We start from the raw sequence: 26,537 nt of genomic DNA on the forward strand, positions 1-26,537 counted from the left end.
CAAAAATTAACTATAAAGGTTAAAGTTGTTGCATGATAATATGACACTTAAGTCTAGTGTTAAAAAATTCGAAAATATACAAACCTATAAAGTGTTTTAAAATATTGGAGAATTAAATGGTTAATACTAAAATAAATGTTGAAAGTACAGACACCTCATTGTAGATTACAAGAATTGATGTTAGCTCGTTTCATGGAAAACAATGAAAGTTAAAAATGGTGGTGGTACAAAAACATTAATGGTAAAAGAAAATGAACTTTAATTTTTCGTATTTCAAAACTAAATTTTGAATTTTTTTTTAATATATAAAGTTCATTGGTATTGACACGACTATTGTCCTTAAAAATTAAGGTATTACACCGATAAATTTCTTTGATTTTGAAAGAGGTAAAATTGTAGACTTAATTTTGTTGTTCCTTCAAAGAAAAGATAGTTACTTATAGACCATAAATTTTAGATTTTTTTCTTTCTTTTTTGGGAATTTAAATAAAGATAAATATTTGTAAAATTACTAGATAAAAAGATAAAGGAGAAAACAAATACAATGAAAATAAAAGATAAAATAGATTCCTTTATATATATATATATATATATCAAAGGTATTTGCTTTTAGAAGGGAAGAAATTGGTTTGCAATTATCAATACGACACTTTTTATCATATTTTTCCTCAATTAATGAATTGTTCATCTTTTTCACTGTCCAAAATTCATTTTCTTTAATCATTACAACTAAAATCACCACAATCATTTCGTCCACGTATCAGTTTTTTTACAATTAATTTGACTACGGTCCAACTCAAAAATGAAATAAAAATAACAAATATTATTCATCTTATAGGGAAGGGAAGGGAAGGGAAGGGAAGGGATTGGATTTTCCTCTTCTATCATCTCATAAAATAAAAACTACCTATTATAAAAACGATAATTTTGTAATTTAGAGATGGATAGTAAAATATATAGTCTAATTAAAATCTAGATCTCCTCTTGTGTGGACTTTATTTTATAATTTTTTTTTGTTTTGTTTTTTGTGCTATGTAATTTTTATTTTTAAAAGTAAAAACTTTGATAATTACTAATATTTGATAATGTTTAGAATGAAAATTGTAAATTTTTATGAGTACAAATGTGGTAAGAGAGAGAGTTTTCCAGTAGATTTGGGGATTTGAACTTTAAGATTATGTCAATTATTGTTGAGCTATGCACACATCGACAATAAAGAAAATTAAATAAAAAAGCATAGAAAAAGAACATTAATTAAAGAAAGAAAAAAAAACGAAAGTTACAACGAATATTTCTTATCTTTATTCTCTTTTAACTTTTTTTTCTTTCTGCAAAATGCATAACTAAACCGACACACACAATTATTCTCTTTAAAATAATTATTCTTCTAAATTTTTTTTATAAACTTTTTCATGTCATCTAATAAATTAAAATTTTCGTTCAACTAAAATATTGAATTATTTTTATTATAATTTTTTTTAGATTTGATAGTTTGAGTTTTATTTTATTTTTAGTATATAAAAATGAAAGATTTGAACTTCACTCAATAACATATATCTTCATCACTCGACGCAACTATAGTTGGTGTTTGTTTTCTTTTTATTATAAAACAATGTTTTGAATACTAAAGGTATGAAGTGATATATTAATTATGTATGTATAGTTTAGTTGTATAAACATGAAATGATATTTATATTTAAATGAAATAAAAGTAATATATATAAAGCAAACTAGAAAAGGAAAAGGAAAAAAGGAGAATAATTAGATGAGATCCAGGGTAGTCCTTAGGTCCCCCTCTCATGAATTAGTCATTGACGTTTTGAAGTATGAAAACAAAAGAAAAGAACTTCGTTTTCTAAAACCCAAAAAACAAATTATGGAAGTAGTTAGCATCGCTAAATCAAAACTTTTCTTTCACCTCTAAATTTTCTATATTTTGTTTTCTATATACTTTCTAGTAAATTTTCTAAAGTTTAAATTAAAAAATGTTATTTAATAAAGATAAAAACAAAAGGTAAGAAATTAGAGATCATGAAAAATCAAATTATTAGATCAAACCGATTTGAAAAAGTGGATTTTCGATTTATTTTTAGAATTTGAGTTTATTTTTTAATTTTTTAATTTTTACAATGCGAAAACTATGGTTAAAAATTTGAGAAAAGCCAAGCAAATATTCCAAAAAATAATTATTTGAGAATCTTTGAAAAAAAATATCTAAACGAAATAATAATCAACAAAAATATTTGAAATTAATGAAAGTACAAACATAATAATTTGAAAACTAATCAAATAAATGTTAAAGAGAGTGTAATTTTTGAAACCATATTATTCTCTCTTGATTTGAGATAGTTTTATGGATTTTTGACATGAGGTTGAATTTGGAAAGCAATTATTAGTCATTGGGAAATGTGAGGCCTTGGTGTAGTTTTACCAAAAGAAAAAATAAAAAGCAAACAAATAGGCCAAAACTTTTTGCTCAACAACATTCACAAAAGACAAAAGTGGTGAGCCATATGTTGTTGGCCATCCCTTTTCTTTCTTTCTTCCTCATGTTTGTGACTCAATCAACCAATATGTTTTGGTCATAAACATCAATACATTGGACACTATAATCTAAGAAACATTAATTAATAAAAACTATAGTTCAAATCATGCCAAAATAGGTTTAATTTAAGATATTTAAAACTATGTTACTAAGTATTTATCTATTTATTGTTTTATCGTTTTTCACTTTACGCTTAAGCAATCACATGATTTTACTTTAAAAATTCTATTCAACAACTCATACTAAAGGAATGTTTATGTTTTTGTTACTTTTTTTTTTTACTTCAAAAAATTCCTCATTCTCATTATTATTGTAGGAATATGTTTTGAATTTCTATTATATATATATTATTGGTTTCGATGTGAACGGGTTCTTAAAGTACATATTCGTTCATATCAAAAGAAGAAAAAACGTAAAAGTAAGTAAAAGTTTTGATACTAAAAATAAAAGGAAAACTAAATGAGTTTTTTTTTTTCCTTAAAAAAAAGGCAAAGATGAATTTTTACATAAAAATTGCAAGCATGACGCTTTTGCATTTTATCAAATGAAAATTATCCTAATTCATGTTTAAAGTGAGCTTAAGTTTAAAGATCGATTTAACTCAATCTAATTCGTACTTATGTTAGATTATATATAGTTTACTATTTTAAATGTTAAATTGATTTGTCTGTCTCATTTAAACCATATTGAAATTTGACCTATCAAAATACTTAATGAACTTGTAGTTGGTCTATATATATATGTATGTATGTATATATGCCAATTGATCTTAACATGTTATATATATTTTGTATATTAAAAAAATACATTATTTAATATTTTAAATTTACTAATTTTATAATTTAAACGTCATATTTCTTCACCCAATTAAAACAATGTTTTAAAAATGTTAAAAATAAATAAATATTAAAAGAAAATACTAATGATATATAGTATCAATAATATTATCAAATAAAAGAAATGAAAAATTTAAAATAAAATAGAAATTTAATCAATTTAATAACATAGTACTTAAATATCTAAGAAAAATTAATCAATAATAATATGCCTTCAGTTACGCCAATAAGTTGATCTAATCTAATCTGATCTTTCGATTCAAACTTTAATATAATGACTCAGTCGGATCATAAACTTAACTATTACTAAAAGTTGTGTGAACTCAACATAGTATACTTATTTGTTTATTTATATATGTTTTATGTTTAGTTTTCTTTCCTTTCCCTTCACCTTTGGTCAATATATTTTTGCTTCTTCTACCACTTTCAACATGTCACATCCTCATCTTTCATTTTTCACTCTTTTGTTTTCTTATGTGTAGTATATGTTGCATAGTTTCCAAAGCACTTTATTTCTCAAATTTTTGTAATTATGCACATATTTAAGATTAAAATATGTCAATTTTTTTAAAAAGATAAAACAACATACATATATATTGAAATTTTCATCGCATAAAATGTGGATATTAATCCTGTAAAATAGTAACAATTATAGTTCATTTGTTCTTATGGACAAATGGATGATGGATATTTAAAAAAAAAAAAGAAAAAGAATCTATGTAAGTTGCAATTAATGCATGTAATAATTTTTTTTTCTCACAATATGCAAAGGTAATATTGTATAGGATGTGATTTATAAGCTGACTATGTATAATGGAAATATTAAAATTCACTTATAGGATGTATAGATTGTTTTGTTTATTAAAATTAGGAGGAGTCGTGACAAATTTGGAAATATATATAGGTAGAATATATATAAATAATTTATAGTAACAAAGAAATGGCACATGACAAATGTCGGGTGGCATGGGTGCATGCATGGTAGACATATGTTCGTGGGACATAAGTGTGTCAATTGCCTTTATAAAGGGTCTTTTTCCATGCACACTTGGGTTGTACAATCGCAATAGTAAGACTGAACTTGGTAAATGAAATCTATGATGATCAATTTGATAGCATAAGTGAGATTATTTCAATTTAAATTCAATAAACTTTCTAAAAAAAGAGTTGGAAATATGTTTTAAGCAAATCTAATTATACTTATATTTAAGTAATTATAATTTAGATAAAAGATGTGAAAAAAAAAAAAGAAGAAGAAAAGAGATGCATTTAGAAAATTTCAACCATTTTATGGATTGGCTTGATTTAATGGTAAAAAGAAGACGAGTTTTAATAAATAGTTAAGAGGTTAAGGGTCTATTAACCATCTACTTAAAATTAATTTCTCGTAATTGTGTCGTCCAGCAAAATTAGTTGATCGAACGTGAAGTCAATGATAGAAGTTGAAGATAAAAGCTAAAGAAAAAGAAACTTAAACGGGAAAAAGAGAAAAAGAAAAAGAAAGAAGAGGACAAGGAAAAAGAAATTAATTTCAAAACGTGACAAATATAGAGATATATAACAAAACAAACCCTTTTATTTTGGAAAAAAAAATTAATGTATGCCTTTAAACTCTCACATCGTAAAAATAAAATATCAAATCGATAATTATATTCATCTAAGAATAATTGTAGATAATTATTTTAAACAAAATAATTTTGAAAAAAAATTGATAATAATAGTAGAATCTATATATTTCGTCATTTTTCTTAGACATAATAAAATATCAATTCTTCTTTTCAAGATATTGAATTAATATTCATATAGTTGGAATATGAGAATAAACGATATATATTATTATACATCTACGTTGTAAAGTCTATATTAATAAGAGACGACTCTTCACGGACTTTTTCTATTGACTTACTTTGTCGTGTGAAATATCTAGAGAGACCATCGTCAATGGCAAGAAATTAATTTGAAAAGGTATAATTGTGGCTTAATTACTTATAGGAAGAATTGTCAATTGGCAGCTTTATTTTAAAGATCAATTTAAATTTAAAATGTAATTGTGGCCTTATTTGTTCATCCTTTTTAAGAATTTCAACTTTCTAACTAATGACATGAATGGTGGTTGCAAAAGTCTAGAAGGTTAAATAGGTAAAATATAAAAATGTTTTACTATTTCAATCATTTTTTTTTAAAATTGAAGGGGAGTTTTTTGAAGGAAAAAATAGAAGACTATGGGTAATATTGACTATTTGTGGATTAAGTTAGTAATAGAAACTTTAAGAAAATATTACTTGTGTGGAATTAATATTAGTATTAAAAGATTTAAAATTAAAATGAGGATCGAAGAAGAATTGATTTTCACTAATATTAGAAAATAGGCTTTCCATCATAGAGTTTCCCAATGTTCAAATGGGCTTTTGCCCATATTACATCACACACAAGGCCCAAGCCCATTCTTGAGAACAAGTGATAATGAAACATGGAAAGACTAATTTTGTATTAGACATTTTTATGTTATAATGAATTTGAATTATTTCATTAATAGCTTTTATTAACATTTTTCTATTTCTTTAAAAAAAAAATAAAAGGGGCAGTTGCTCTCGTGGCAAAATATAAAATGCAAATTAAGTTCATGATCTAATGTTTTAAATTTTGTACAAATAACAAATTAACAAGCCTAGCGCAATTGAGATTTCTAGATGACCAAAATGTCTTAATAGTTAAAAATGTGTAACTGCATTTGATTACCATTTGACAGTTATCTTATTACTACTAATTATCAATGATATCAGTTACTATTTGATTGTTATTGTCTAATTGCTATTTGATGTACATTATTATCTAATAGTTAATGATACCGATTTACCATCTCATTATTATTATTTTATTTAATATGATTTCATTTACTATCTACTAACCCTTTTTTTTTTATAATTACTAAATAGTTTATCGATAATCATCTCCTTATCTTCTATATTTTATCAATTATTAAGTAGTTTCTGATTACCATATGATTACCTTCCATTTCTTTGTCAATTGTAAAGGATTTTTTCTTTTACATTATGATTGTCATATGATTACCTTACATTTTCTTTTAAAGTTTCAATGTAGTTTTTTATTATTCTTCATTTTTATAATCTACATAATATTGTCAATCATCTCTTTGCCACTATGAAAAATGACTATTAGAAGCTTAACCACAACGACAAAATGCTGAGATAGTATCACTTGATTACCTTTTGATTGTCATTTGACTTTTTTTTTTTTTTTTTTTTTTTTTTTTTTTTTTAATTTTAGTTAACTTTCTGAAATAGACATTTGATTACCATTTGATTTTTACATCCTACTTTTCAATTTTTTTTCCATTCTAGTTAGCTTTTTGGAATAATCATTTAATTTGATTGCGTTCTGATTGTCATCTGATTACCTTTTGATTGTCACGAAATTTTCAAGTCCAGCAAAATGAATCAGAGCTCCATGGGATACCTCATTCTCTTTTTCCTCGTTTGTATTCTAAAGGTAACGAAATCCGATTAAGAACTCTTTCCTCTGCCATCGTCATCGTCGCTCTGTCAATATGAATGAAGTAACTGAAGAGAAATCGAAAGCTCGAAGTCTTAGAGAACTGACAGAGAAGAGGTTTAGAGATTTCAATTATCTTAAGTTTGCTCCCAAGTACGCCAAGCGAGCCCATTGCCTCGATCCAAACCTTAACAACGCCATCGAAATCCTTACTTCCTTTTAGATTCTTTGAGTTGTCGTCGACTCTCCAGACAACTAGTACCAAATTCTTCAAGTGGAGTTCATTTGCTCACATCAACACACTAAAAAACAATACAAGAAGCTTGCTCTCCTATTCTATCTAGATAAGAATCGTTATTTCGATTTAGAGGAGGTGTTCAAGCACGTGGCGAGGTGTATCAATTTTTTATCCAATAAGATTAGGAGGAAGAAAAGGGGATAACTTTGGTATCTATAAAAATAAATTATCATTTTTTATTTGTCAAATATTATTAATAATTTTTACTATATTTACGATATACTAAATAGAGGTTAACTTTTTTTTAAAGATTTTGATGTCTGGTGCAAATTTCCTATTATTAATTTACCTCAGCTATTTATCATAAACCGTAAACTAATTATTAATAATAAATAATAAGCAGAATTATAAGGCTTCCAACCATCTTGTAAAAAGTACCATAATGACAGTTTTTCAATTAAGAACTAAAGCGTGTTATAGTTTTATACTAAAAAAAACATAATTAAAACTAAGAATTGAAAGACCAAGAAGATAAATTTTCTAGTTAATTACATAAGAGATTATAGTTTTAATTATATTTTGAAAGATTAATTGCGACATTCCAACTACATTAGGTTAGGCGAGGAAGGAAAGGAGGTAACTTTGATATTTATAAAAATAAATTAACATATATTTTTATTTGTCTAATATTGTTAATAAATATTGATATATTTGCTATCTAGCTCAAATTCTCAAAATAAAATCTATCGTTGATAAGATTTACTATTAATAAATTACAGAAAAATTGCATCAAATAACAAAAAAAATCTAAAATAAACCGTTCATAACACCTCTTTTTTATTTATTGCGAATATGATAAATATGATAAATATGATAAATAATTAATGATATCATATACCTATCAGAAGGCTAACCGAAGAACTATCAGAGAGTCATCTATTTTTTAAATTTGCTACTTTTTCAATTTAGAAAATAGGGGATATGAACCTATTATAATAATAGTGAGAGAAACACTAACAATAATATGATTTATATCTAAGATAGAAGAGTTAGGGTTTAACTTTTAGTATACCGTATTAGTTAGGTTTTAACTTTTAGCATACCAACAAATTTGGTCGTGATAATAGTTTAGGTGTAATGGTTATATTTCGCATTTATGGTTTTGTATAATAATGTAAGTGCACATCATATTTAATTTACAAGTGTGATGGAAGGGTAGAGCACGTGTAATTCAAAGAAATAACCCACACATATATTATGGCATGCAGAAGCGCTTTAATTTTTGTGAAACACCAAATTAAACACTTTGTTCTTCATTTCAAATAATTCAAAAGAAAAGGAAACTAGGAGGGATGTTAAAAGGTTGGTTCCGCCATGCCTACAACAAGGTGTCTAAGAAAAGGTTTGGAGTATTAGAAGAGCATCCTATGGCTAAGCAACATGCAGAAGAAGCCATGGAAGCTCATGGTGAAATAAAGAGCAACCTTCGATTTAATAATCAAAAGGAGTTCAAGATATATAGGTGGAATCCTCAATATCCCAACCACAAGCCTTTTCTTCACTCTTTCTTCCTCGATCTCTCTAAATGTGGTCCTATGGTACACTATGTTCTATTCCCCCCCGCTCTCTCCTCCTTTGATCATAACGTTTCTGTTTCTGGTTTGTTTCTTGTTTTGATTTTCTGTATCTTGTTTACACCAACATGTTCGATAACTATTTAAGAAAATATAGATAGAAACTTGTTTGATAACTGTATCATGAGTCCCGATGTCAAAATTAACGAAGACAATATAATTATTGTTTTCTATTCTTCAAATGCTGCTAAAATTTAATCTACGTTATTATTTCTCATTCGAGTCATTCAGCCCAAATATAATTGAATTATATTATTAGTTAAATTAAATACTCCCCTTAAGTACCTCAAATTTGTACTGTGTGGTTATCATGGCATGCCATTTTGAATAATGTACATATAGTGTACGTACACCTCGATTTCTATCATGAAGTTGGTGGTTGGTGGTTAAACACGACATGCAATTTTTGAATGAAGGTATTGGAGAAAAACTGCAGAAGTCGTTCGAATGAAGTGATTAGTACTGTTGAGTGGAATGTTTGTAGCTTTGTTGACCATTTCGAGTGTTATGATGGTTTTTGCCTTGGATTCAAGAAATTATTATTCAAGATGAACCTGCAAGGCTAGAACGTGATTCACATTTAGCATACTTGGAATATAAGTATTCTTGAATTTCTGTCCGGCATCTAACGACTAGATTATATTTAAGAGTGGGGTCTCACTCTCGCATGGCAATGTTGTAGGTTTTAGATGCATTGCAGATGATAAAAGCAGAGAAAGACTCAAGTTTGAGCTATAGAAGATCTTGTAGGGAAGGAATATGTGGATCATGTGCCATGAACATTGATGGAGCTAACACAGTTGCTTGCCTCAAACCTATTGATGTTGACACTTCCAAACCCACCATTATAACCCCTCTTCCCCATATGTATGTCATCAAAGATCTTGTTGTTGATCTCACCAACTTCTACCAACAATACAAGTAATTTCCCTTTTGCTTTGTATCATTCAAATCTTTGTAACGTTATTCCCTTTTATGTTAAACATTAATTTTCAATTATTATAGTAATATAATTAATTATAAGAAATGTTTGAGGATTCATGAGGAGAAGTTACAATATCTAATATTTATAATAAGATTTGTGAGACTGGGCGATGCTTCATAGCATCTAAGGATTCTGTTACCTCTTTCATTAAAAACCAATTGGTTTTCAGATGAAATTCATGCTTATCTAATATGAATTCAAAGACAGTTGACATTGGTCCGAAAAAAGATACTATCTAATTGATGTTTGCGATATTATTGTTCTTAATGGAACGTTGGCATTTTAGAATAAAATGCATATATGATTTGTAATTAATATGATTGATTGAATGCGAGAATCATCACTTTGTACTTTTCCTCTAATTAAGCTGACAGTAGTGTGATGCATGTATAGGTCAATAGAGCCGTGGCTGAAGACTAGAAGGTCAGCAGAGGGTGGGCGAGAGTTCAGGCAAACTCCTGCAGAGAGGAAGAAACTAGATGGGTTGTATGAGTGTATTCTTTGTGCTTGTTGCAGTACTTCATGTCCTCCATATTGGTGGAATCCAGAAGAGTTTCTTGGTCCTGCTGCGTTGCTCCATGCCTATAGATGGATCTCTGACAGGTAATTCAACTTTATCTCGATCCCAATTTACTATAGATCTTAAGTTCAACTACCTTTTAGTCTATGATTGGTGATGTGAGGTTTAAAAAACATGGTTTAAATGATAGTCGAGATGAGTTCAAGGAGGAACGATTGCAAGCAATAGCAGAAGACGAGACAAAGCTTTATAGATGTAGAACTGTAAAGAATTGCACAGCCACCTGCCCCAAAAGTCTTGATCCTTCCTCTGCAATTCACCATATGAAGGCAATGCATTTGATCTCTAGGTCCAATTAAGTTGCCCAACAACTAGCTTTTGTAGTCTTTTCTGTTCTCTAAAATCCTATGGTAACATAAGCCTTATCTTCTTCTTGGTCTTGAAGTTCATTTTCAATCTTGTAGTTAACTTGTATACAAAAACAAAAAGAAAAAGTTATCAAATAAACTCTTTGTCAAAGGATATGCAGAAACAAGTAGTGTTAATTACACCATTGTTTTGTACACATGCTCCACAAAAAAATGGGGAAAATAATCAAGACAGAAGAAGAAAAATCTATATATCTATAACAAGGGGACATTTTCAAGAATAGAAAAAGAATTTAATATTTATAAGTTACAGCAAAATTTTGGATTTTATCGATGATAGAAACGAATAGAAGTCTTTTACACTCGGGAGGGGTTAGGGATTATAAAAGATCTATGATTAGTTTTTCGTAGTTCTTCATTTCTTTCTTTTAAATTTTTAAAGGTGGATTTCACGTGTCATTTTCCACCTTTTCTCATTTTCGACCTTCCTTTTTCGGCATCTTTAATTTATTTCTTTATAACACTATTTCTCTTTCTCTTTCATTCTTTTTTCCTTTTGTTTTATTTTTCGTTTTTTTCCCCTTTGTTTTATCTTTCGTTTTTTTTCCCTAAAATATAAGTTTTAAGATTTATTGTAGATTTTTCATTTCCGGTATATGCATTGTTACTCATACAGTTATGTTCTTTTTTTATTTGTTTCTTTTAGTATGGATATTTAAGTTAAATCTTATGAAATTAACTTCTTAATGCAAAATTTTGTATTTCATGAAAAACATATAAGCATGGAAAAAAAATTTGTACTATAAAAGATTGAAACTTAAAACTTAATTTATGATAGGAACATCGTATTAAAAAGCTTTTTTCATTTGATGCATCGTATATGTATGAAAAAATTGGTTGTGAAATGAATTCGTAATTAAAAAGATTAAGAAAGATACTTTTAAGAAAAATATTGTATTTCATGACAAATATATATAAAAAAAAAAAAGATTAGTGGAACCGGAAGATCAAAACTTAAATTATTGTTAGAAATATCATAATTAGAAGCTTATTAGTTCGAAGTACAATATATATGCATGAAAAAAGTAATGAAATATCAAGATTGATTGCTATATTTATTGAACGAATATTATGATCAAAATTAATTAATAAAATCAATTTAGGAAAATTATATATTATTGGATCCACGATATATATTTTAGAAAGAAAGATAGTCCATGAGTACAGATATATATTTTAGAAAGAAAGATAGTCCCTAAGGGTGCGTTTGGGGGAGGGAAAGAGTTATGGGGGAAAAGGATTATAATAATCCTAGGATTATGATAATCCTAGTGTTATGATAACATGTGTTTGGGGGAAAGAATATAAAAGGTAGTATTATAATAGTATGTGTTTGGGGGAGAGATTATGATAGTAGTGTGGGGAAGGATTATGATTGTAGTAATTTAAAAAATAATAATAGAATTTAGATTGGGTTATTTAGGTAGGGTAATGTAGGGTTGTAAGAAAGTAAAAATAGGATAAGATAGGGTTATTTAGGGATTAGGATTATTTATCATATTCCTTGGGCCAAACACGGTTTGGCCCAATTTCCTAATCCTTTTCCCTCTAAAACCCCACCCCAAACACGCCCTAAGTACAGACTTTCATAATACAAACTATCACTCAAAATGCAAACTATCAAAACAGATGTGAAACATAAACAAAAATAGTTTAGTTGGTAAAAGAAATTCAGCTTAAAATTGGTTAGAACAACTAACTAATTCTTCAAACTAGAATATAAGGGAAGAAACTATAAATACCTTGTATCAATTAAGATAAAAATAGTGAATAAAGATTTTGCTCCCAAAGGCATAGTGGATGTAGGTTTATTAGAACCGAACCACTTAAAAATTTCTAGATTGTTTTACTCCTCTCTTAATCTTCATCTTCATTTTCACACGAGCTCAGAAAACCCTTTCATATAAATCAAACACACACAGAAGCAAAGGAAGAAGAAAGCTTTGAAGGTTCTCTGTAAAACCCTCTCTCGAAAAAAGCAGTACAAAAAGAGAGAGGAAAAAGTATAGGGAAAGGTAAAGTAACTTTACCAAATTTCTCATGCAAATTGTGGTACATTTTTTATCTTCCACGGGTCAGCTGCAACAACAGATTATGATAGTCATAATATTAGAATTATCATAATAGTAGACTATCATAAAAAGTATTATTATAATAATAGACTATCATAAATCACTTCCTGTTAGTGATTCGACTATCAGAGTTAGATTTAAATCTAAATTTTCCTATATCGACAAATTTAAGGGCATTTATGGCTGCATAGGAGGTAAGTGCACACCTATTTAATTTACAAGTGTGATGGAAGGGTAGAGCACGTGTAATTCAAAGCAGATAACCCACACATATATTATGGCATGCAAAAGCGCTTTAATTAGTGAAACACCAAATTAAACACTTTGTTCTTCCTTTCAAATAATTAAAAAAGAAAAGGAAACTAGGAGGGATGTTAAAAAGTTGGTTCCGCCATGCCTGCAACAAGGTGTCTAAGCAAAGGTTTGGAGTATTAGAAGAGCATCCTATGGCTAAGCAACATGCAGAAGAAGCCATGGAAGCTCATGGTGAAATAAAGAGCAACCTTCGATTTAATAATCAAAAGGAGTTCAAGATATATAGGTGGAATCCTCAATATCCCAACCACAAGCCTTTTCTTCACTCTTTCTTCCTCGATCTCTCTAAATGTGGTCCTATGGTACACTATGTTCTATTCCCCCCCGCTCTTTCCTCCTTTGGTCATAACGTTTCTGTTTCTGGTTTGTTTCTTGTTTTGATTTTCTGTATCTTGTTTACACCAACATGTTCGATAACTATTTAAGAAAATATAGATAGAAACTTGTTTGATAACTGTATCATGAGTCCCGATGTCAAATTAACGAAGAGAATATAATTATTGTTTTCTATTCTTCAAATGCTGCTCAAATTTAATCTACGTTATTATTTCTCATTCGAGTCATTCAGCCCAAATATAATTGAATTATATTATTAGTTAAATTAAATACTCCCCTTAAGTACCTCAAAATTTGTACAGTGTGGTTATCATGGCATGCCATTTTGAATAATGTACATATAGTGTACGTACACCTCGATTTCTATCATGAAGTTGGTGGTTGGTGGTTAAACACGACATGCAATTTTTGAATGAAGGTATTGGAGAAAAACTGCAGAAGTCGTTCGAATGAAGTGATTAGTACTGTTGAGTGGAATGTTTGTAGCTTTGTTGACCATTTCGAGTGTTATGATGGTTTTTGCCTTGGATTCAAGAAATTATTATTCAAGATGAACCTGCAATGCTAGAACGTGATTCACATTTTGCATACTTGGAATATAAGTATTCTTGAATTTCTGTCCGGCATCTAACGACTAGATTATATTTAAGAGTGGGGTCTCACTCTCGCATGGCAATGTTGTAGGTTTTAGATGCATTGCAGATGATAAAAGCAGAGAAAGACTCAAGTTTGAGCTATAGAAGATCTTGTAGGGAAGGAATATGTGGATCATGTGCCATGAACATTGATGGAGCTAACACAGTTGCTTGCCTCAAACCTATTGATGCTGACACTTCCAAACCCACCATTATAACCCCTCTTCCCCATATGTATGTCATCAAAGATCTTGTTGTTGATCTCACCAACTTCTACCAACAATACAAGTAATTTCCCTTTTGCTTTGTATCATTCAAATCTTTGTAACGTTATTCCCTTTTATGTTAAACATTAATTTTCAATTATTATAGTAATATAATTAATTATAAGAAATGTTTGAGGATTCATGAGGAGAAGTTACAATATCTAATATTTATAATAAGATTTGTGAGACTGGGCGATGCTTCATAGCATCTAAGGATTCTGTTACCTCTTTCATTAAAAACCAATTGGTTTTCAGATGAAATTCATGCTTATCTAATATGAATTCAAAGACAGTTGACATTGGTCCGAAAAAAGATACTATCTAATTGATGTTTGCGATATTATTGTTCTTAATGGAACGTTGGCATTTTAGAATAAAATGCATATATGATTTGTAATTAATATGATTGATTGAATGCGAGAATCATCACTTTGTACTTTTCCTCTAATTAAGCTGACAGTAGTGTGATGCATGTATAGGTCAATAGAGCCGTGGCTGAAGACTAGAAGGTCAGCAGAGGGTGGGCGAGAGTTCAGGCAAACTCCTGCAGAGAGGAAGAAACTAGATGGGTTGTATGAGTGTATTCTTTGTGCTTGTTGCAGTACTTCATGTCCTCCATATTGGTGGAATCCAGAAGAGTTTCTTGGTCCTGCTGCGTTGCTCCATGCCTATAGATGGATCTCTGACAGGTAATTCAACTTTATCTCGATCCCAATTTACTATAGATCTTAAGTTCAACTACCTTTTAGTCTATGATTGGTGATGTGAGGTTTAAAAAACATGATTTAAATGATAGTCGAGATGAGTTCAAGGAGGAACGATTGCAAGCAATAGCAGAAGACGAGACAAAGCTTTATAGATGTAGAACTGTAAAGAATTGCACAGCCACCTGCCCCAAAAGTCTTGATCCTTCCTCTGCAATTCACCATATGAAGGCAATGCATTTGATCTCTAGGTCCAATTAAGTTGCCCAACAACTAGCTTTTGTAATCTTTTCTGTTCTCTAAAATCCTATGGTAACATAAGCCTTATCTTTTTCTTGGTCTTGAAGTTCATTTTCAATCTTGTAGTTAACTTGTATACAAAAACAAAAAGAAAAAGTTATCAAATAAACTCTTTGTCAAAGGATATGCAGAAACAAGTAGTGTTAATTACACCATTGTTTTGTACACATGCTCCACAAAAAAATGGGGAAAATAATCAAGACAGAAGAAGAAAAATCTATATATATATATATAACAAGGGGACATTTTCAAGAATAGAAAAAGAATTTAATATTTATAAGTTTGGATTTTATCGATGATAGAAACGAATAGAAGTCTTCGTACGAGGGGTTAGGGATTATAAAAGATCTATGATTAGTTTTTTGTTTTTTTTTTCCTTTGTTTTATCTTTCGTTTTTTTTAAATTTGAAGTAAAACATATAAGCATGGAAAAAAAATTGTACTATAAAATATTGAAACTTAATTTATGATAGGAACATCGTATTAAACATCTTTTTCATTTGATGCGAAAAGTAATGATTTAATAATAACAATTTTAATATGTGAAATGAACTCGTAATTAAAAAGATTAAGAAAGATACTTTTAAGAAAAGTATTGTATTTCATGACAAATATATGACAAATATATGAAAAAAAAAGATCAGTGGAACCGGAAGATCAAAACTTAAATTATTGTTACTTCAATATATATGCATGAAAAAAAGTAATGAAATATCAAGATTGATGCTATATTTATTGAACAAAAGTAATGAAATATCAAGATTGATGCTATATTTATTGAACGAATATTATGATCAAAATTAATTAATAAAATCAATTTAGGAAAATTATATATTATTGGATCCACAATATATATTTTAGAAAGAAAAAAATGTGATCACGATAGTCCCTAAATACAGACTTTCATACTACAAACTATCACTCAAAATGCAGACTATCAAAACAGATGTGAAACATAAACAAAAATAGTTTAGTTGGTAAAAGAAATTCAGCTTAAAATTGGTTAGAACAACTAACCTTGTATCAATTAAGATAAAAATAGTGAATAAAGATTTTGCTCCCAAAAGCATAGTGATGAACCACTTAAAAATTCCTATGTTGATTATTTTGCTCCTCTCTTAATCTTCATCTTCATTTTCACACGAGCTCAGAAAACCCTTTCATATAAATCAAACACACACAGAAGCAAAGGAAGAAGGAAGCTTTGAAGGTTCTCTGTAAAACCCTCTCTCGAAAAAAGCAGAACAAAAAGAGAAGGAAAGGAAAAAGTAAAGGGAAAGGTAAAGTAACTTTACCAAATTTCTCATGCAAATTGTGGCACATTTTTTATCTTCCACAGGTCAGCTGCAACAACAAATTATGATAGTCATAATATTAGAATTATCATAATAGTAGACTATCATAGAAAGTATTATTATAATAGTAGACTATCATAAATCACTTCCTGTTAGTGATTCCACTATCAGAGTTAGATTTAAATTTTTCTATATCGACAAATTTAAGGGCATTTATGGCTGCATAGGAGGTAAGTGCACACCTATTTAATTTACAAGTGTGATGGAAGGGTAGAGCACGTGTAATTCAAAGCAAATAACCCACACATATATTATGGCATGCAAAAGCGCTTTAATTAGTGAAACACCAAATTAAACACTTTGTTCTTCCTTTCAAATAATTAAAAAAGAAAAGGAAACTAGGAGGGATGTTAAAAAGTTGGTTCCGCCATGCCTACAACAAGGTGTCTAAGCAAAGGTTTGGAGTATTAGAAGAGCATCCTATGGCTAAGCAACATGCAGAAGAAGCCATGGAAGCTCATGGTGAAATAAAGAGCAACCTTCGATTTAATAATCAAAAGGAGTTCAAGATATATAGGTGGAATCCTCAATATCCCAACCACAAGCCTTTTCTTCACTCTTTCTTCCTCGATCTCTCTAAATGTGGTCCTATGGTACACTATGTTCTATTCCCCCCCGCTCTTTCCTCCTTTGGTCATAACGTTTCTGTTTCTGGTTTGTTTCTTGTTTTGATTTTCTGTATCTTGTTTACACCAACATGTTCGATAACTATTTAAGAAAATATAGATAGAAACTTGTTTGATAACTGTATCATGAGTCCCGATGTCAAAATTAACGAAGACAATATAATTATTGTTTTCTATTCTTCAAATGCTGCTAAAATTTAATCTACGTTATTATTTCTCATTCGAGTCATTCAGCCCAAATATAATTGAATTATATTATTAGTTAAATTAAATACTCCCCTTAAGTACCTCAAATTTGTACTGTGTGGTTATCATGGCATGCCATTTTGAATAATGTACATATAGTGTACGTACACCTCGATTTCTATCATGAAGTTGGTGGTTGGTGGTTAAACACGACATGCAATTTTTGAATGAAGGTATTGGAGAAAAACTGCAGAAGTCGTTCGAATGAAGTGATTAGTACTGTTGAGTGGAATGTTTGTAGCTTTGTTGACCATTTCAAGTGTTATGATGGTTTTTGCCTTGGATTCAAGAAATTATTATTCAAGATGAACCTGCAATGCTAGAACGTGATTCACATTTTGCATACTTGGAATATAAGTATTCTTGAATTTCTGTCCGGCATCTAACGACTAGATTATATTTAAGAGTGGGGTCTCACTCTCGCATGGCAATGTTGTAGGTTTTAGATGCATTGCAGATGATAAAAGCAGAGAAAGACTCAAGTTTGAGCTATAGAAGATCTTGTAGGGAAGGAATATGTGGATCATGTGCCATGAACATTGATGGAGCTAACACAGTTGCTTGCCTCAAACCTATTGATGCTGACACTTCCAAACCCACCATTATAACCCCTCTTCCCCATATGTATGTCATCAAAGATCTTGTTGTTGATCTCACCAACTTCTACCAACAATACAAGTAATTTCTCTTTTACCTTAAGCTTTTCGGTACCATTCAAATCTTTGTAACGTTATTCCCTTTTATTTTAAATATTAGTTTTTAATTATTATGATAATATAATCAATTATAAGAAATGTTTGAGGACTCCACTTTGATAAAATGAAGGGAAGTTTCAGTATCTAATCTTTATAAGATTTACATGAAACTAGGCAGATATTTCATAGCCTCTAAGGATACTGTTACTTCTTTCATTAAAAACCAATTGTTTTTAGATGAAACTCATGCTTATCTATACTATCTTGATGTCTGTGATATTATCGTTCTTAATCAAACTTTGGCATGTTAGAATGAAATGAATATGTGTTTTGTAATTAATATGATTAATGGAATGCGAGAATCATCACTTTTTACTTTTCCTAGCTCTAAGCTGACTGTAGTGTGATGCATGTATAGGTCAATCGAGCCATGGCTGAAGACTAGGAGGTCGGCAGAGGGTGGGCGAGAGTTCAGGCAAACTCCGGCAGAGAGGAAGAAACTAGATGGGTTGTATGAGTGTATTCTTTGTGCTTGCTGCAGTGCTTCATGTCCTCCATATTGGTGGAATCCAGAGGAGTTTATTGGTCCTGCTGCATTGCTCCATGCCTATAGATGGATCTCTGATAGGTAATTCAACTTTCTCGATCCCAATTTACTATAGATCCTAATTTCAACTACCTTAGTCTATGATTGATGATGTGAGGTTTAAAAAACATGATTAAAATGATAGTCGAGATGAGTTCAAGAAGGAACGACTGCAAGCAATAGCGGAAGACAAGACAAAGCTTTATAGATGTAGAACTGTACAGAATTGCACAGCCAACTGCCCCAAAAGCCTTGATCCTTCCTCTGCTATTCACAACATGAAGGCAATGCATTTGATCTTTAGGTCCAATAAGGTGCCCAACCATTAGCTTTTCTAGCTTTTTCTCTTCTCTAAAATCCTATATGTCATCATATATACTATATAAGCCTTATATTTTTCTTGGTTTTGAAGTTCATTTTCAATCTTAATCTATTAAGAAATGTATCAATAATTTGTTTATAACGAAAAAAGTGGTTGTATTGGACTTTGAATAATAGATTTTCGATTTGACTTGAGAATTTTCTTCTTCAGTGGCAATTTTGTTTAACTTGTAGCTAACTTGTATACAAAAACAAATAGAAAAAGTTACCAAATACACTCTTGTCAAAGAAAGCAGAGACAAGTAGTGTTTTTATTACACAATATTTGTACAAATGCTCCACAAAAAATGGGGAAAAAATCCAGACAAAAGAAGAAAAAGTAGGTGAATCAAGAGTTTCCATCCCATTTATCAAACTTAAAAAAGAATAGCCAAAACTACAAGTAGAATTCTATACAGAAATAAATTTGGGCAAAGCCAGATCCTAATGCACCAACTTTTGCTGAGAAATATTACAGGTCATAATATTCAGTATTACTACTTGTGGCCTTCCCTTTCTCTTTAAAACTTGAATTTTTGAGCTCCTGGTGGTTCTTGGCCACAATTGGTGCCCTTTTTTAACATCTACATAAAGGTTGCGCCTCATTGATACATGATTATGATTGAATATATATCAAATTGTTCACTATACTTTACGCCTGCTGCTTCTTTAACTGCATCTGAGCTTTGGCAAGTGCTTCGTGGACTTCTTTGTCATCGGGAGTTTGCTCGAGCAAGATTTCGTAGTCTTTTATTGAAGATTCCCATTTCCCCAACTGCATGACATCGCATTAGTACATAAACATGGTAATGGGGGTTTGTTCGTGGGACTGGCTAGTTATTTACGTTAACTTTTCTTCTGTCTCTGGTAAAAATGATGAATAAAAGGGAGGAAGAATATGGGGTACCTTTGCATTGCAATCTGCTCGTCTCAGTCTAGCCTTGCTATACGACGGGCGAGCGTTAAGGGCTGCTGTGCAATCTTCAACTGCTTTCTCAAATTGTCCAAGTTTGGACCGGCAAGCAGCTCGATTACACAGCAGCACAGAATTGTAGGGATCATGCTCAAGTCCCTCCCCATATGCAACACATGCCTCTGAGAATCTAGATGCTTTGAATAGCTCATTGCCATTTGATCGAGCAGCTGTAATAGCTCGAGCTCTCCTCATCACTACATTAGTATCCCTGTTGCTTGAGTCAAGCCGAGCTGCTCGCTGTGCTGCCTCCAGTGCATCATCGAACCTGTAGATACACACCATTTTGAGAACCATTGTAGCACCACAATAGGGGAATTCATGCCAATGTTGTTAAACATTTCTCCTTTTAATTTAACATTCTCTGAGCCAATGAACAAGGATATGCAAGTTCGTTCTTTGAAATTGCAAAAGTAGAGATTCAAAGTTTCGACTTTTTAATCTTTTAATCGTTATTCTTATATGCACAAGAATATTTAACATTTTAGTTTTATCCGTAATGCTGCAGCTACTAGCAGTTGAATAGTGTTTGCAAAATGCTTGATATCTAAACACGAACCTGCCTGCAGCCAAATCGACCTGAGCTCGAATCAATAGTAAATTGGCATTACCAACAGGGCCAAGAAACTTAGTACAGGAATCCACGTCAAAGCTTGGACCTCTTAATATGGCTTCATCAGCATCTTGGTGCTTGTGAAGCTTCAAAAAGGCCTCAGCTTGCAAAGCAAATATCTTTTGCAAACAATCCACAAGAATCTATTAGTAAATGAACAATGTTAAAACAATAACATGATCGAAATGACTAATAACTAAGGACCTGAGGAGCGGAGTCTGCCCCGGATGTTATTGCAAAGCCAGTCTCCTTAATCAAGGTGTTCCAATCTCGTAATCGTCGTGCTTCGGTGCATTTGTTCAAATGAGCTTGAACAGCCTTGGCTTTTGCTAAGTCCTCTTGATCAGCCTCTGGTCCCGATTGTTTGTAATGATACATTGCCTTTTCTGTGTCTCCTAATCTGTACTCTCAATTAAAGAACAACGTAGATATCCACCCTCAATTTCTCAAAATGATGACAGAAATCCTAACTAAAAAGTCCGGAAAACCATAGAAAGCTAGCTACACAAAGTTTTAAGGTGTTGCCAATACCTAAGATACAATGTCGCAAGTCGATGATGAGCTCGGTGGTAACGCGGATCGATCCGAATAGCTTCTCTGCACTCGAAAACTGCATCAACAAGCATGCCAAGAGCTGTTAAAACTGCACTTTTATTGCTTCGATATGATGCCTTATTTGGATCTATTGCAATTGCAGCCTCATATAAAGCTAAGGCTTCTGCAAATCTTCCATTTTTGTAATCTTCATTTCCCATAATTTTCAATTGCTCGGGATCCATTCGAGTCGACAACGCACGACAAAGAGAACCTGTTTGTTCTACGCTTTGTTTCGGTTGACCCTTTCCAGTATTATTCCCCATCCCACCATTTTGGTATCTACCGTTTGGTACTTGAGTTTCTTCTCTTGCTGTTTTGGGCACATAATCAACCACATTGTATGCAGTTCCTCCTCCATTCCCTCCCTGTCTCAAGTTACCTGTGAAAATAGTGCCATTCACCCTTAAAACAATCAAATTTTAATCCTACAAATTTAGTTATAATTTGTTGGTCCTCCTCATTTTAAAAAGTTTCAATTTAGTCCCTATAATTTGACAATATTACCCAAATTTCCAAAAAGCATGACATTGCTGGAGGAGGCTCGAACAAGCGACCCGTTAGTCCCCTTCGATTTCTGGTGATCCGCGATCATGAGCTCGAGCTCGCCGGAGATACCGATGGCTTCCTTCGGCACCCTTCTTCCTTGGTCCACATACCCATTGCCCGCCGACGCCGCCACCCTGCTCGGCGGTGCCGCAATCTTACACCCTTCATTCTGGTTATTCATCGGAGCTCCTCTCTGGTGATTCTGATTCTGATTTGAATAAACCACCCTCTGTTGACTCTGCTGATTCGGACCCACCTTCGGTTTCGACTCGGCCGCCGAAACATGAATGAACGCCCCCTCATCGGAGCCACCACGTCGGCGCTTTGAATTCTGGGAGCTCGCCGTTTTAACAAAATCGTTGTTATTTGAATTCATAGTCGACAATGACGCATTTGAAGCACTTCTTCTCGGCCAAAATCCACGGCGGCCAAACACAACGTTCAACAACCCACAGCTTGATTTCTTCTCCGACATATCTTCTGCCATTTTGGAGAACCACAGCGGCCCCAATTCCAAACGAAGAATCAAAAAATAACAGAATGTTCCATTAACGACAGAGCTCTTGTTATTAATGAAATCGATTTCAAACCCATCATATGAAAAAAAAAATATATATATAATTCTAACAGTAATGAGAAATTATAGATATGGGCCTAACCCCAGGAGGTGACTTGCATCGCACTCCCTGGAGAGGCTTTCATTTTTAGAAACAGAGTGATGTGTTTTTGTTAATCGGGAAAAGAAAGGGGAAAAGGGGCAGAAAAGAGGAGGAAATGGGGAAAAAGAAAAAAGGAAAACAAAAATTGAAAGAGTTTGGGGGTTTTTGTTATGATTTTGTAAAAAGAAATTAGTTGAAGAAGAGAGAGCTGAAGAATCGGTCGTAGAAAGGAATAATGATCTCAGAATATTTAGAAACAAAAGGTCAGCGGTGAGGACAACACGTTGGGTTGAGGATGTTGGTTGACCTTTGGTTTCTTTATGATGACAGCTATGTAGTCGTTGGGTTCAAATATCATTTTATAAAACAACATTAATATGATCAAAACTATTTTGTTTTAATCATGCTTTTTTGTTTGGTATTTTTCTTTTATTTTCTAAATTTAAGTTTAAAATTTACACAAATTTTGAATATAAATTAATACAATTTCCAAAATTTAAGAGTAAGATTAATATTTATCCTATTCTTAAAAACAAAAAAAAAAAAAACAAAAAAAAGTTGAATACTTAGTTAAATTTCAATAACGAAAAATGAGATTTTAAAAACTATACGTACTTATATATATGATTTTCAAAACTTGGTTTGTATTTGAAAAACAATATTATGTTGTGGTAATATGTGGATTCGGTCAAATGGGTAAAACCGAAATATAAAAACAAGATAAAGGGGATGTGGTATCTTAATGCAAGTTCTTAAACTTAAATTTAGACTTTTAACAATAGCCATTTTTTCTTTGTTTTGCGGTTCTTCTTTTTCAAATTGTAAATTTACATTTGTTGCCACATAGATATTATATTTTTCTTTCCCTTATACAAAATTTGTCATAAATAGATGATGTCATTTACAAGTACAACGAGGGTGCTATCACTATTCCAAATTTAAGAAAAATCAAGGCCAACTGAACTGTGTTAGCAATCTAGCCCGAGTTATAGTCATAAACCAAAGTCCTCTATGCATGGTAGAAGACATTAGAGAATTTTACTCTTAGTAAATCAATCAAAAGACAGGCCCTAGAAGCTTAGAATATAAACAAGATCATAAAAGAACTATGCAAAATAATTGAGGTTTTGGTTGGAAGACAAGAAAAGACGTATTGATGTTTTCGAACATTTTTATCAAATTAAGGAATTTTATATCTTTCTAAAAATTGTGTTCTAGAAAACAGTACTCCCAAGTTGAATTCAAGTATTCTGATATTGATACAAGTTTAACTGTTTATTCCAACTTGGAATTAGTGCGGTTATTGTTGTGAAAAATTTGGACTTGACAAAATATGTCAGAAGTTAAGAAAAAAGTAAGAGGAGAAAAATACTAAGTAAAATTAAATTAATCCATTCATGTTTAATCCTAACTTATTAGGTTTTTGAAACAATCATCTTATCATTATTTTTTTTTCTCGAGAAAGTAGTGCATTCAAAATGCTAACCACATCTACATACCTCCTCGATCAGAGTGGAGGAGATTGAATCTGGGATATTACAAGAAATCCTAACCACTTCTTTATGGGGAGAAGAAGAAATTTCAACAAGAAAACCAACCCAATAACCAAAGGACACGAGGGCAGGAGCCAAGCAATGAGTCGCTCCATTAACATTATGTTCACACCAATCAAATGAGACAAAATAGGTCAAACCACCTAACCTCAAAATTGTCTCATAACCAAACCTCAACTCATGCAAAACAAGAGTCTTACTCTTTTCACATCAATATTATGACTCCGACTCCACAAAAGTGATTGTTCCGATGACAACTTTATGATTGGTTGGTTATCTACATTTACGGTTTGAAAATTATGCATGATTTTGTGATACTTCATGCAATGCATAATTATTGTGATTTTTGGTAAAAATAATTACCATGCTAGTTAACGTAGATGATACTACATTGCATGACATATATATGTTGATGTTTAAAAAATCGATCTTAAAGTAGTTGCGGTTATCGTTGCAGGAACCGTAGCTTAGTATAAAGATCGGGGAGATCTATAATTGCTACCAGTTCTCGTATGAGATCTTTAGGCAAATTGCCTTAAAAGCTTGAAAGAGTTTGGCGTCCAACTTCTTTTGGTGTGCATACTATGTACATATTCTCTTGCCTGCCGTAATGTACATGTACATGATATTCGAGTTAAGAATTCTCATGCATATTTTGTTTGTCCCTCACGTCATGGTAGTGTGTCATGAAAAACTACTTATGAAATTTACTCATTTATTGATGGAGACTACTTGTGGAAGAAGCTCGAGCTTCGTCGAACAAGTGCTTAGCTTGCTACTATTTGCATGTGGAGCTCCGACTAACGAAATCACGCTTGATCCAGAGAGACGTTAGCGACACACACAGATATATATCTATATATATGAGTTAAAAAGAATGTCCTCCATTACATAATTGTTTCTCTATGTGTCTATGTTCTAGTCTAAATCTAGTAGAGCTTCTATTTAACATGTCTTTTATTTGTAAGCCCTTTTGCTAATTTAACCCTTGTTTTCAAGAGCTAGCTGTCTTCATGGAATTTTCTTGGGTCATATAGCATTTGTTTGTTTTCCTTGAAATTATCCGGGTGCTTATTTTATGTTTTTTTCTTTATGAGATTCCAAAAATAAAATCTTACTTGTGTTTAGTTTTTTAACTTGGATCGACTTCTTTATGTAAAATGAAAAATCTATCATTAATAGATTGATAAATTTTGTTATATTTATAAATTTTTTAAAAATATTGCTCTCCGATATGTAGCTAATATTATTCCTAAAATTGGTATGAGATAAAATAAAATTGAGAAGTAGGAAAAGGTGATAATATATAGCAATTGGCATTGTGAAACAAACGGATATGGGCCGCATCAACAATGTGCATCTTTTTTAAGCCCAATTGGCAACCACATTTTAAGCCCATAGTTTTGCAAACCACGTGGATTTTTAGGTTAACTTGAAAGAAATAAGTGAACATATTATGTAATAATGTGAATGACAGTGTTATGTATAGTGTGACTCCTAAATTCTATATAATACTTTTTCCATATCTTTTGGTGTATTGTGTAGATTTTAGCTTTAATTCAACGTAGAAGTTAGAGAAACTCAAACTTAAGAGGAACCTAAGTTGAATCTAAAGACTACATTATTTGTATAATTAATTCGTTATAATTACTGAACTAGTTTCTTTCTACTATTATTTGATACTAAAATATCTCTCATTAGAGAATAATAATAACAAAAAAAAAATCCCCACATAAAAAGAATAATATATATATATATATATATATATTTTTGTCATTGATACATCATTGCGACACTACTTTTCATTTTCCAAAAAGTGGTTAAAGCTAACTAAAGAAGAATAATACCCAATAATTAAGTATGCTTAGTTCAATAATTAATATATATATATATATATATACTTCATGGTGATTAAAATTACTTAAAGGATCTTCATTATTGCTTTTGATTACATTTTTGCAAGTGGATTTTATAGCTTTTGATTACATTTTTTGCAACTTGAGTGAGCTCATTAGAATAACTTTTGTAATAAAAAATTTAAATGCCTTTTTTTTCTAAATTTGGAAAGTTTGGTAATTAAGGTGTTGATTATACATTAAAGGATATAAGTATTTTTAGAAAAGAAACAAAAACAATTACAATATGATTTGATACTTTGGGTTCCACAACCTTCAAATTATTATAATGGAGAATCCCCACTTGAGCAAATATTATACCAAGTTGCTAATGAACTTTAAGGTATTCTTGATTTGTTTCTATTACTCCCAAATTCACAAATTTTGGGTCAAATTTATGTTTGAATGAATATAATATTAATCCAATTGGAAAACTTTGGTTGTAATTGAGATAGCATTAATCAATTTTAATTTTAAAATAATTTAAAATATATATTTTTTAGTTT

At 30.9% G+C, this 26,537-nt stretch overlaps 3 protein-coding genes across 3 annotated transcripts; 2 read left to right on the forward strand and 1 right to left on the reverse strand.

Moving 5' to 3' along the window:
- The first annotated feature begins 8,436 nt into the window (after positions 1 to 8,436).
- LOC103494867 (succinate dehydrogenase [ubiquinone] iron-sulfur subunit 3, mitochondrial) lies at positions 8,437 to 10,795 on the forward strand. Its single transcript, XM_008456249.2, has 4 exons — positions 8,437 to 8,730; positions 9,449 to 9,687; positions 10,145 to 10,354; positions 10,462 to 10,795. The coding sequence occupies exons 1-4, from the start codon at positions 8,485 to 8,487 to the stop codon at positions 10,628 to 10,630; spliced, it is 864 nt and encodes a 287-aa protein (XP_008454471.2). The 5' UTR covers positions 8,437 to 8,484; the 3' UTR covers positions 10,631 to 10,795.
- Positions 10,796 to 13,191: 2,396 nt separating this feature from the next.
- LOC103494868 (succinate dehydrogenase [ubiquinone] iron-sulfur subunit 3, mitochondrial-like) lies at positions 13,192 to 19,301 on the forward strand. Its single transcript, XM_051087210.1, has 4 exons — positions 13,192 to 13,388; positions 17,994 to 18,232; positions 18,668 to 18,877; positions 18,981 to 19,301. Exons 1-4 carry the CDS (start codon positions 13,218 to 13,220, stop codon positions 19,162 to 19,164), a joined length of 804 nt encoding a protein of 267 aa, XP_050943167.1. The 5' UTR covers positions 13,192 to 13,217; the 3' UTR covers positions 19,165 to 19,301.
- Positions 19,302 to 19,540: 239 nt separating this feature from the next.
- Positions 19,541 to 22,835, reverse strand: LOC103494412 (inactive TPR repeat-containing thioredoxin TTL3). Its single transcript, XM_008455562.3, has 6 exons — positions 21,883 to 22,835; positions 21,313 to 21,757; positions 20,986 to 21,181; positions 20,728 to 20,900; positions 20,103 to 20,436; positions 19,541 to 19,970 (listed from the first exon to the last, which is right to left on the reverse strand). Exons 1-6 carry the CDS (start codon positions 22,409 to 22,411, stop codon positions 19,848 to 19,850), a joined length of 1,800 nt encoding a protein of 599 aa, XP_008453784.1. The 5' UTR covers positions 22,412 to 22,835; the 3' UTR covers positions 19,541 to 19,847.
- Between the last annotated feature and the right edge of the window lie 3,702 nt (positions 22,836 to 26,537).

The sequence above is a fragment of the Cucumis melo genome, chromosome 7, assembly GCF_025177605.1.
Source record: "Cucumis melo cultivar AY chromosome 7, USDA_Cmelo_AY_1.0, whole genome shotgun sequence".
Taxonomy (NCBI): Eukaryota; Viridiplantae; Streptophyta; class Magnoliopsida; order Cucurbitales; family Cucurbitaceae; genus Cucumis; species Cucumis melo.

Excerpts from the sequence above, each read along its gene's own strand:
- LOC103494867 (XM_008456249.2), top strand. The coding sequence starts at position 8,485 with ATGTTAAAAGGTTGGTTCCGCCATGCCTACAACAAGGTGTCTAAGAAA. Across the intron at positions 8,731-9,448 it reads TCTCTAAATGTGGTCCTATG|GTTTTAGATGCATTGCAGAT; the intron begins GTACACTATGTT and ends GCAATGTTGTAG. Across the intron at positions 10,355-10,461 it reads TATAGATGGATCTCTGACAG|TCGAGATGAGTTCAAGGAGG; the intron begins GTAATTCAACTT and ends TTTAAATGATAG.
- LOC103494868 (XM_051087210.1), top strand. The coding sequence starts at position 13,218 with ATGGCTAAGCAACATGCAGAAGAAGCCATGGAAGCTCATGGTGAAATA. Across the intron at positions 13,389-17,993 it reads TCTCTAAATGTGGTCCTATG|GTTTTAGATGCATTGCAGAT; the intron begins GTACACTATGTT and ends GCAATGTTGTAG. Across the intron at positions 18,878-18,980 it reads TATAGATGGATCTCTGATAG|TCGAGATGAGTTCAAGAAGG; the intron begins GTAATTCAACTT and ends TTAAAATGATAG.
- LOC103494412 (XM_008455562.3), bottom strand. The coding sequence starts at position 22,411 with ATGGCAGAAGATATGTCGGAGAAGAAATCAAGCTGTGGGTTGTTGAAC. Across the intron at positions 21,758-21,882 it reads CATGCTTTTTGGAAATTTGG|GTAACTTGAGACAGGGAGGG; the intron begins GTAATATTGTCA and ends CTATTTTCACAG. Across the intron at positions 20,901-20,985 it reads GGGCAGACTCCGCTCCTCAG|ATATTTGCTTTGCAAGCTGA; the intron begins GTCCTTAGTTAT and ends TGTTTGCAAAAG.